The sequence below is a fragment of the Lemur catta genome, chromosome 15, assembly GCF_020740605.2.
Source record: "Lemur catta isolate mLemCat1 chromosome 15, mLemCat1.pri, whole genome shotgun sequence".
Lineage (NCBI taxonomy): Eukaryota > Metazoa > Chordata > Mammalia > Primates > Lemuridae > Lemur > Lemur catta.
In genome coordinates, this window is record NC_059142.1 from 36,104,614 (window position 1) to 36,116,778 (window position 12,165).

At 42.9% G+C, this 12,165-nt stretch overlaps 1 protein-coding gene across 6 annotated transcripts in view; it reads left to right on the plus strand.

Annotated features, from left to right (window-relative positions):
* Positions 1 to 11,421, plus strand: part of SKAP1 (src kinase associated phosphoprotein 1) — a 251,697-nt gene extending 240,276 nt beyond the window's left edge. For 2 of the 6 annotated variants that reach the window (XM_045526284.1, XM_045526285.1), the window contains exons 12-14: positions 6,750 to 6,776; positions 8,386 to 8,494; positions 11,061 to 11,421. In XM_045526284.1, coding sequence (XP_045382240.1) covers positions 6,750 to 6,776; positions 8,386 to 8,487 — 129 coding nt within the window. In that variant the 3' untranslated portion in view covers positions 8,488 to 8,494; positions 11,061 to 11,421. Of the gene's footprint in view, positions 1 to 912; positions 1,017 to 6,749; positions 6,777 to 8,385; positions 8,495 to 11,060 lie in introns of those variants that run through there. The other 4 variants (XM_045526286.1, XM_045526287.1, XM_045526288.1 and 1 more) reach the window with 3 other exon arrangements.
* Positions 11,422 to 12,165: the final 744 nt, after the last annotated feature.

A 12,165-nucleotide genomic window follows, 5' to 3' on the forward strand; every position in this document is an offset into this window, starting at 1 on the left:
AATGGCCCTTGAAGTGCAGTGGGGAGGTGATTTAGGAGAATATTAAAGGCAATGTGGAGATTCAAGGCGCCTCTCTCAGGGAGATCTGGAGAAATACGCAGCACAGATGGGCCGAGCAGATTAAACATTTCCGTCACATTGTTTCCAAATTGTGTTGTGGTGCCTGAGGCTGGTACTGCGGTCAGAGCAAAACAGAGCGGTGCAGAGCTGTGAGCTGCGCAGTTTATGGAATACATGTTAATACGCCCGTCTCACATGGTATCACAATTCTATCAGCTTGGAAATGGTGCTGTCTCTATTGTTCCTGAATTCTGCACTTGGCACCTTGTTTTCTCCCATCTGCAAAGTGTTTACCTTCCCTCTATCCTTTCTCTCTTCTTTTAGGTAAAGTTCGAGTTGTGTGCTGCTTTTTTGTTTGTCTTTCTCATAGCCCCGTTTGGCCTTCCCTCTTACCTTCACAGCTTATGATTTTTCTGTCACGAGCACTTGCACGCCCACTCTGTGTTTTCACACACTTCCATCGCCACCAACGTTCAGTGTGTGCACAGGCCCTGCACACCTCTCTGGCCTTGATTTGATCACCATCCACTCCCACCCTGTTCAGCACGTAAGCTTTACACTCAAGCGCTCTCAGACCCTCCATCTAGATGACACGTTACTCTTCTCCTTGGAATACTCAGTGCTTAGCTGGGGGCGAGGTGGGGGGAGACTTTGTAGAGTTGTCACCATGAGCCCCCCAACTGCTTTCTCTGACCACCCAGCCTTTCCATGTCCCCTTCCTTACACTCATACACCTTCCCCTGTATCCAGTCCCATCAATCTTCAGGTTAGCAAGTTCCCTGAAATGTAACAATAAATAAAACTAGCTCAATTGAGGCAAATTTAATGATTCATTTTTATTATGATTTATAGACCAAAACTCTGAATAATGGAAAAAGAGAAAATGATTGCCAAGAACTTAAAACACACTGTAAAACAGCCTGGAGAGGCCACCAAGCTACCCAAGATTTCAGCCAAGCACTGAGCTTCGATCCTTTCACAGGTTCCAACACCACTGACCCACCAGCCCCCCAACTGACCATTTCCTTTCTCCTTCTGGAAAATCTCTTCATAAAACTATTTGTGCTGAAAAACAGGCACCTGTTTGTCTTTGGTGAACAATTCCTGTTCCCAGCCTTGTTTTTCTCAACTGTTGGAAGGGTACTGAGTTAGAGCCCTCAATTTATGTAATAATTTATGACATCCTAAGAAAGCATTAAATTTCCAAAGCTGGATTTTAGGAGAGAGAATTTGTGGGTCAATCCAGAGTAAAAATATGATGTTTTTGGCTGACCCTGGAATATTACAATCTACTCTGCTTAGGAATTCAAATTTCCCATCTTTACTAATAATAATATATGATGCAAAACGCTAATAAGAGAAATAAGCAATCACAAACCAGTAATTCTGTGATTCACCTTTCCCATACATATATCAAGGATTTATTGATCTTTCATGTTACAGGCTGATTGTTCCCTTGAAGAGGAATTTTCTTATTTACAAGCACTGCTATAGTGAAATCTGATGGTTAAAAGAACAAAAGTATGAGACATTTTCTGGGAATCTTGTTCCATGGAGGCTTGGAGCTCAATTCAATGTGAAAAGAGAATATTTCTGTTAGGAACATTCTCAGGGGAATTGACAGGAGCAACTTGCTCCAAAAGCCATTATGTGGATTTGAATGAAAACAATGATAAGACACCACAACTTTTAAGTCACAGTTAAAGACATGGTGCCTTAGAAAGGATAAACAAGTTCAGTCAGCCTTTGAAGAAGAAACAGCCTCTGCCCCTGAAGGATGAAGCCTAGGAAACCCAGCATGGAAGAAATGAGGATTCTTGATTCTCCTGCATTGCAGTTTTTTAAAAGAGGGGATGGCCACACCGGGCTGAAGTGCAGATCTGGACCATAAAGACCATTGATTTTTCCCCCAAGAGTGCTGGTTGCTAAACTGTGGAGGGTTCATAAGCCCTTTGAGAATCTGATGAAAGGTCTGGGCCTCACCCCATGTACACATACACACAAAATTTTACACCAATTTCAAGGAGTTCAAAGATCCCTTCACATCCATCCATAGAAAAACCAGGGGTTCACAGACTCCAGTTTAAGCATCTGTGCCCTGGAGGATGGTGAGTTCCTTTTGTTGGAATAGCCTAGGATTCACTGAGCCTAGAAATTGAATTCTCATCCCAAGACAGGATGGTCATTCCAGGTCATGTCTGTGCTACTCCAGGGGAGCCATGGAAGAGCTCATACAAATAGGAACCAGCAGGGAGGAGAGAAATTAAAATGTAGCAATCATGGAGTAGGGGTATTTAATCTCTTTTAAGGCTTATGATAGGCGCCTGCTGTTTTTCCCCTGATATCCCCTGACACCTACTGACAGGGTATTTGCAGCACCACACAGGGACTCAGGGCCCTGTGACAGGAGGAGCACTGAGGAGGTCCATGATAGTCTTGAAACCATAAACAGCAATAGGAAACCACTGGAGGCAGAGTCAAGCTGTGTGACATGCCCATTGTTGGTGGCCATACTGCTTTTTGTTTATAGAATTTGCTGTTCTTTTTATGGCAGGTTTGGTAGGATTCTTTTTTTTCCTTGTTGATGGAGATTAGCAGCATAAATCCTTTTATGGCGTGTGCAATCCCCCATAAACACTTTTGATTGTTGCTGATGGTGAGCGCTGCGTCTCTTTCAGGTTCATTCAGTGCTTTGCTCATCCAGGCCAATAGCTTCTCCAACCAGATAATGGAGTCCACATTTAAGACTTCTTGGTTTGGCGGGGGAGTGGGGTGGGGAGGGTTCAAGGAGGTGAGGCAAGGGTGATGTTGAGAGAAACAGATGTTTAATCAAGCCTAGAAATATTTATGAAAAGAACAAACCACATGCTCTACTTGTTTTGGGTGAAAGGCTTCTAAAAAGATTTTGTGGCAAGAAGCAAACACTGATGTGAAGGATTTTTTAAAATAACTTTTTATATTGTTATCTAAAGCATCTTCATTTAACAATTTTGTATAATTAAAATCTTAGCTCTACCATTCACAGTATAGAGAGAGTGATGGAGTGAGGAGCACGTATCATTCTGATGCCCTAGCATTGCCACTTGTAGGTATGTATCCCGACCTGAAAGGTAGGAACACTTCTGTATTGGAGATTTCAGGTCTTGTAGGAGCCTTTCAGCATTTTTCTAGTCTTTCCAAACATCTGGGCAAAGAGAAGTCAGAGTTTATGGAAAACATTGATCCTAGAAATTTAGTTCTCTCTGCCATGCTAAAACTAAAATCCAAGAATCAGCAACTTAATAAAAATGCAGTAAATTAGCACCTTTAGACAAGAGCAGAGTTCATTCAGAGCTGAGGTCTGCCTGGCTGAGCTAGTACTCTCTCCATTTTAATAGTTTAATAAAAATTAGCATAATTAACGAACATCTGTATGATCCAGAGTGGTGCAATTTGGCACTTGGAAACGAGGGCTTAAACATGATTGCTGTGAGTTTAATGTTGTTTTAATTCTTTTTGGCACTGTGCAGTGAAATAAACGTTTGGTGGTGATAGTTCTCGGCCGGATCTCATTTGCATTTTTCTCCCTTTGATTATGAGCAATTGTGGACTCCCCAGCAATTCATCAAAGTAGAAATTATTTTAAAATACCTCGTGGTGTTCAGACTGGGCTGGAGCAATGCATGGGGGGTGGTACTGGGAAAGAAAGCTAGAAATTTTCCATTCATGCTTTAAACATCTCAGCCCTGCAGCCCTTTTCGGGTATCCAGCCAAGGGATGAAATCTGGAAAAGACAGTCAGATCCCAGGACCTGTAGGTGCTTTGATTAAGCTCCCAGGCTCCCACAGCAGGATACATATGGTCTCTGAGACTGTGCCATCTCCTTACACTTCTGCCCGCTCTTTTGTTTTGAAGGGCAGAGAGTTGATTTCACTCATTTCAGTTCTCACCACTGTGGTAAAGCTACTACATCTGCAGTCGGCAGGGTCAGTGTTCCCCTCCAGCAAGAGCAAACAGACTGGGAGCCCAGCCTTTGCAGGTGCCCTGCTGAGCCTCATCTGCTTCCTGTTTGCACCCTCTTCAAGCTGGCAGAGAGCACTTTCCCAAGGATTGTTCCCTACTCCTGGCGTTATGGCTAAAGTGTGAGTCAAAGTCTGGGGTCTTGAGCAGTCCCCAGGGAGCAAATGCCTTATCCTATCCCCTCCAGGTGATGGAAGGTGACAGCATCTGGCAGGTACACCACATTTCACACGTTTAAGCAAGTTGACTTGGATCAAAAGACTGTCAGACAACATTGTGCCCATCCTCTGCCTGTGAAATAGCAGAAGAGCTAAAGGTAGTTTTTATGAGCTACAGTAAGGGAGGAAGATGAAGTATGTATTTTTCCTTCACAGCAGGCCCTGTAGATATGGACATTCCAGCAACTCGATAAACACAAGGCAGCACTACAAGAAAACTTAAGGCAGGAATTGCCCTAAGTTCAGTGTTGAAAAATGGACAGTTACATAACTTGGACCAAGAGGAGCTTAAAAAATCCTGACAGGCATAAGCTGAGGGATTCTGGGTAATTTCCCACAAGGCAGTGCAAACTGTAGGTAGAAGCTGGCCTGGGAGAGGGAGGGAATGGGAAGGTGCGTGGTAGGAAGAGGTGGTGGACGGACACATTCAGTCATTAAAGACAGATTTTTTAAAAGGGCAATTACCTGGTCCTAAAAGGGTCAGTCTTAATTCTTGTGGTATTTGAGACTCTTCTCAGTACTTAGGGAGCCATTTGGGGAGTCTGTCTCCAAAGGAAGTTGATCTCTTTCTGCCATAACCAGTTCAATCACCAGGGGAATATCTTGGAATTAGTTGTAACTAACTCTGCTCAGCTGAGACTACAAATTCCCACTGCCTCCTTCATTTCATCAGAGCCTCATTTAACAAGTGTTTATTTGGCCACACTCTGTGCTGTGTCTAGTATTGAATGCTGAGAATACAACAGCAAACAAAACCAGCAAAGTCCAGTGCTCAGAACTTTCCATCTCATGGTTGACGCTGAGACAAAGACAGGCAGATAAAAGGCAGCATGATGAGCTTTTTTCCAGCAAAACAGAGTACACAGCACTGTGGACCAGGTAGCCAGGACCCCTGCACAGTCAGAGTGGCAAGGAGAGGCTTCTAGAGAATAAGTGACTCAGGAATTGAGATCTGAAAGTTGTTTAGGAGTGAGCCCCATGAAATGGAGGAGGAAGCAGAGGCTAAACAAGCAGAGGAAAGGCTCCAAGGTGAGAGACTGTAGCCCATGGGAGTAGCTGAGACAAGCTCTGTTTTACTAAGGGACACTAGATCTAGGGGGTGGATGATAATGCTGGGCAGTAAGCAGGGATGGGTCATGCAGGGCCTTGTCCACCTTATTAAGAAGTTGACAAGAGGCAGTGGGAATGCACTGAAAGTTTTCAGACACAGCAGTGACATTATCAGTGTGCACTGTGGAAAGATCCTGGCTGCAGAACAAATAGATTGGAGGAGAACAAGAATGCAGACACAGAGATCAATCTGGAGATTGTTTCTATAGTCCTCATGGGAGATGACAGTTACATGACTCTAGGGTATTGGTGAAGGGAATGAAGAGAAGAGGGTGGATTCCAGTGACATTCTCGAGAGAGAATTGGCAGGGCTCAAGGACTCAGTGATGAAGGGGGTGAAACTGGAAACAACTGCTGGGTTGGATAACTGAGTGCATTGTGATACCACTCACTGAGACAGAGAACACAGAAGGTAAAGAAAGATAGTTTGGGAGTGGAGATGGGAGTAGAGGCAAGATTATAGGTTAAATTTAGGAAATAATGAGTTCAAGCAGCTTAGTGGACATGCATTTGGCTATTGGGGTCTGACACTTAGATGTAGGCTGGAGCTCTCATCGTGCGTTATTAACACAGACATGGTGGTTAAACTGCAGAGGCATAAGGGATTGCTCAAGGAAAGTGCTCAAGGAAAGTGTATCAAGCCAGAAGACAAGAGGGCCTGGACAGAACTCTGGAAAACAACCACATTAGAAGGCAGAATAGACCGAGATGAGCCTGCAAAGAAGATTGAGAGAAGAGGCAACCAGGGAGGTAGGAGGGAAACCAGGAGAGTATGATTATCATAGAAACTAAGGGAAGAAAATGCCTCACCAAGGATCAGTAATGGCCAGCACCGCTAAGGATCAAGTAAGTTAAAGACTGAGAAGTAACCAGAGAATTTGAGCAATGAGGAGGTTCTAGGAGTCCACGGAGAGAGTGTAACTAGAGTGATGGAAGCAGAGCCCAATTGGAGTGGCTTGAAGAGCGAATAGAAAGGAAGAAGTGGGGACAATGAGTGAGTAAACTCTTCCAGTAAGTGTTGTGAAGTGTAAGTTGGCATAGAAACTTTAACACCTTTCAGCAACGAAGGAAGAAACCATTTACATTAGAGGAAGAGGTCAGTCCCCACAGAACCTCATCTCTAAGAAAGAAAGGGTCTCTTCTGAATCTTCTCGTGGCAAAAAAAAAAAAAGTTTAAAAAATTTAAAAAAAAAGAAAGAAAGGGGAGGGGTTACAAGTGCACATTGTGAGATACAATCTTAAACCCGGGGAGGGATACCTCCCCCACTTTAATGGGAAAGAAGGATGGTTGTCAGTACAGGTAAGTTCCTGCTTTGGTGGCGGAGGTTGACAAATGTGATGGCTTCTTTTTTCTCTTTAAAGGTGGAGATGAGGTCATTTGCTGAGAAGGTAGGAAAACAGCAGAGTTGGATGAAGGCAGATATCACCATGTAGAGAAAAAAGATCAACGGTTAATGCCAGGGACCCTGAATTTTACATGTCACCAACTTAGTTTTCTTTCTTTTCTTTTTTTCCTAGTAGAATTCACTAGCCAGGTGTGCAAAAAAAAGCAGATAGTTAGCTCCATGGAACCTCAAATCCAGTTGAACTGGAATATGTGATATTCTTATAGTGTCATCCTAATTTTACTTCCTTCAAAAGAAGGAAAACATTTTTTCTGGTGCTTCCAGAAATAGTCCCATAATGTTCAACATCTGGTGTGCTTTTGAAAAGCTCTTCTGTATTCAAAGAGCGTTATCCTCACCCCTGTGACCACCCCTGAACCCAACCCCCCTCCCACCCCTTGGGCTGCTGACTGGGTACCAGTCCATGGTGAGTGAGCTGAACTGAGCAAGCAAAGCAGTTTCATCTGTACTTACACCCGCTCCCCATCACCGCCTGGGCTTCACCTCTTGTCAGATTAGCGGTGGCATTAGATTCTCATAGGAGCATGAACCCTACTGTAAACTGCACATGTGAGGGATCTAGCTTGCACACTCCTATGAGAATCTAATGCCTGATGATCTGAGGTGAGCTGAGACGGTGATGCTAGCACTGGGGAGGGGCTGCAAATACAGATTATCATTAGCAGAGAGGTTTGACTGCACAATAAATGTAATGCGCTTAAATCATCCCCCTCTCTGGTCCCTGGAAAAATTGTCTTCCATGAAACTGGTCCCTGATACCAAAAAGGTTGGGGACCACTGACTTAAACCCTCTTTAAACCTTCTCATCCCCTTTCTTTTTTGCCCCTTTCTGTGGCACTTATTCCTGCCTGTCATTATTGATGTACCTGTCAATCTCCCACCTCTTCCAGGGAAGGAAGCTAATGTTTAGAGCACCTACTGTGTATCACACACTTTCAGTTATTTTCACCTCAGCAGTGTCACTTACAGCCCCACAGCATAGAGGAGGGGAGACATTACCCCTGCTCTTATAGATGAGGAAGTTAAAGCTAGGACCTAAGCTCACATGGCTACTAAATGACCAAACAGGGATTAGATCCCAGTCTGTCTGACTCCAAAGCACATTACTACATGCTGTAAGCTCCCAAGGAGTAAGCAATCTCCTGATTCATCATTATATACCTCATGGGAACTCAAATAGCAGTTTGCACATAGAAGATGCTTGATAAATATTATTGATTTGAACTATGACCTGACTCCCTGAATATCTTTAGAGTTCTGGCACTTTAGTGTGTGCCCAACTTCCTCTGAAGAAGCCAGACCATTCTGCTTGGTAAAAAAAAAAAAAAAAATTGCTCTTTAGGTTCAACACTGGCATCAAATGTGCTAAGATTACAATGTAGACAGGAATGTGGCAAAATGAAAACATTTCTTTTAAAATGCTTCCGCTGGATGACTTTTTAAAATTTACTAATCTCATCATGGATGTTAACAGTTCATTCTGATGACACCAACAACGATAGCACCCAACAGAATCTCCCCTGAGCTCACTGTAATGTGAACAGAAGCATGACCAAATTTCAACTTGAACTGTCTTCTTTTTCATTTTTCAGGAGTATAACATGTATGGCTGGTGGGTAGGAGAACTGAACAGCCTCATTGGGATTGTTCCAAAGGAGTATCTCACCAGTGCCTTTGAAGTGGAAGAAAAATGAAGTCCAGGTATCAGAACCATTGTCAATGAAATGCCCATTAGTTGGGCAGAATTTGTAGGCCGTGACTTCAGTTTCTTTTTGAAAGATGGGAGTTGCTGGCGAAGTAGCTTTTCCTCACTTCCCAAAGTAATGCTAATGAGTCACCATTGAAAGAAAATAAGTCTGGAATTGTTTTTTCCTAAATTTGGGGACTGTGTCATTTAGGATTAGGTTCAACTAATAGTGACAGAAAATCCAACATAACAATGACTTAACTTTAACACAGAAATTTATTTTTCTCTTCCGTAAAAATCTGGAGGAAAGTGGCCCAACATATCCAGGTCCCAAGTATCTTCTCTATTTACTCCTCTGTGTGTGGCCAACATTCCCAAGGTGACCTCATGGCCAAGATAGATGCTCCAGCTCCAGCTGTCCTGTCTGCATCCTACTCAGCAGGAAAGCTAAAAATAAAAGGGGAGGGGCATGCCCTCTCCATTTGAGGACACTTCATAGATGTTGCACACACACTTCTGCTTACATTCCATTGGCCAGATACAAGCTGCAAAGAAAGCTGATAGCCCTGTGACCACCTTAAAGATGAAAGGTTCATTATTAATAAAAATGGGAGAATGGATTTTGGGAGATAACGAGGAATTTTTGCCACAAGGATAGATCTGGGTTTATCCATAGCTCTCAAATCCAGGACACCATTTTCCAAAAATGGCCATATGTTGCACTATGACTGACAAAGATTAGGAATACAGTATGAGGATTCCTGTGGAACATAATCAAATTAACTTTGAAGTCATAAAGAATATAGTTTGGTGGTGTCACACACCTATAGTCCCAGCTACTTGGGAGGCTGAGGCAGGAGGATCACTTGAGCCCAGGAGTTGGAGGTTACAGTGAGCTATGATGATTATGCCACTGCACTCTAGTCCAGGAAACACCCTGTCTCAAAAAATATATATATATATAAGAATATGATTTGGCAAGGAACGGTGGCTCATACCTGTAACCCCAGCACTTTGGGAAGCCAAGGCTGGAGGATCACTTGAGACCAGGACATTTAAGACCAGTCTAGAAAACAAAGCATGACCCTGTCTCTACAAAAAATAAATTAAAAAAATAGCCAGGCATGGTGGCATGCACCTGTAGTCCCAGCTACTCGGCAGGCTGAGGCAGGAGGATCGCTTTAGCCTAGGAGTTTTAGGTTGCAGTGAGCTATGATTGCACTACTGCATTCCAGCCTGGGCAACAAAGCAAGACCCTGTCTCTTAAATATATATAGATATGATTTGCATTTTATGAACAAGAACCATATTGTGTTTTAAAATAGTGGGAGTGAGTGCTTAATTTGGGTGGGATATCAGTGGGAGCCACTTGGGTGCAGAGTGGATTTTGTTTAGAATTGGGATGGTGGTGGAGGGCCCCCAAGACCAGCTCCATCTTCTGGCCCGAAATGGGAGCAGCCTTTATTGCCGAGGGTGAAGGATTGCATCAGTGTGACAGTGATACAAACTGTTCTCGGAGTCTTCCAGGCCAGGACTCACTCTGTTGTGCAGCATCAGCAGAGTGAATTTATTTAGAAAAATACATAAGGATAGAGCTTACTCTCCGATATCCTTGTACAACCATAAAGCTCCAGCTGGGGCCAGTCACTCAAGGTTTGACTTTATGATTTTGCCAATGAGGACTCTGTTTCCTGGCCATAAATGCAAAAGGGTTGGAATTTTTCTGTGAAATCTAAACAAATTCACCCTCTTTCACTTTGTCATTTATTTAAAGTTGTTTATCTCCTCATTCTCTTTGATCCAACAATTCCACTTCTAGGAACTTATCCTGCAACTATATTTGCACACATGTAAAATGATATGCACACAAGGTTCATTTGTCATAGCAAATGACTGAAAATAACCTAAATGTTCAATAAAGAACTAGTCAAATAACTATAGTACATTCATTGAATTTAACACTATGCAACAGTAAAAAAGAAAGGCAAGCTGTTATAGAATACATTCTGGAATACATTGGTAAGTAAAAATAAAAAAGCAGCAAAGAAGGGTAGGCTAAATTTGCTCCATTTGTATAAAAAGGGAGTAGAGGCTACAGATACCCATTTGCTTATATATGTATGAGGTATTTCTGGAAAGAGACACCAAATGATAACATGGTTGCCTCCAAGGACAGAGAAACTGCATGACTGTGAGACAGGGTAGGAGGGAAGAGTTTTCACTCTATGCCCTTTTATACTTCTATATTTTGAATCATAAAACAAATTTATGGCCAGGCACAGTGGCTCAAGCCTGTAATCCTAGCACTTTGGGAAGCCGAGGCGGGAGGATCACTTGAGCCCAGGAGTTCCAGACCAGCCTGGGCAAGAGCAAGACCCCATCTCTACAAAAAATAGGAAAAAAAATTAGCCAGGCATGGTGGCACACACCTGTAGTCCCAGCTACTCAGGAGGCTTGGGCCCAGGAGTTGGAGGCTGCAGTGAGCTATGATGACACCACTGCACTCTAGCCTGGGCAACAGAGCATCTCTAAATAAATAAAATAAAATAAAAACAAATTTATTTATTTTTCCTCCTTTAGGAAACATATTCTTCTCTCTATCCTGCCTTTATGAAGAAACTGATCATCAAGAGCCCCCACTCCCTACTCCTGCCACCCTACCAGCCACCAACGCAATGGACTCTCCTTTACTGAAGAGACTGAAGTAGTGACTGTGAACCACCAATAAGATAGGTGGGAAGAGGCAAATTCATCAAACCCGTTACTAAACCTGCCTAGTCATAGCTCATCCCTGACTCCAAACACGTCCACACATCCACAGGTGCCTTTTCCACAGGCTCATCACAAAGAGGGTGAGAGAGAAAGAAACCTTGAGAAGAGGAAGTTGCTCATTGTTCTAGCTGGTTTGAAAAGCACAAATAAACTTCAGATTTGGTTCCTTGCCACGTGTGATGATGTTGAATTCCTTTTTGTAATGGTATCAAAATGCCAGCTCTGGGCATTCTTACCACCTCCAAGCAAAGTGGGAAGGCACAACCAGAGAAAAAATAAAAGCCCAGACAAAGAAGGAGAATTGCAATTGTCTTTCAGGGCAGAATCATCTCTGGAACTCAAGTCTGCTGGTTTCTGGTCGGCTTCTCAGTCTTCCTTTCGTTGGCTAGTTGGTTATTTTTCTTATGTGTTGAATCTCTTCTGAAAAGAGACAGAGCCAGAAGCAAAGCCTTAGAGTCAGCACATGGGAAACTTCCTCTTCAGGCCTCGAGTCAGTTAACAACCCCTCTGTGTCCTGCACTGCAAGTCCCAGATAGTTGCTGAGGAAGTGCTTTGAGGAGTATGGATTCAGGGCTTCATGTTTCCCTTTCCTGTTGCCTATACCCAGCACTCAAGCTACCTGTGCAATGAAGAGACAGCTAAACATAACGATTAAGAACACAGCATCTGCTGTTAGCTCTTTAAGGTATATATATTATATATATTACATATATATAAAAAGTCTGCAAGCAGACAGCTATCTCATTAAGTAATTAGGAAGATTAAATGATTTAACAAGTGTAACATACTTGGAAAGATGCCTGGCACATAGTGACTGCTCAATAAGGGTTAGCTGTTATTATTGCTTGACTCTCTCTTTTTTTTTTTTTCTTCCTTCTTCCATTTTCTTTTTGTTGTTGTTGTTGTTTACTTT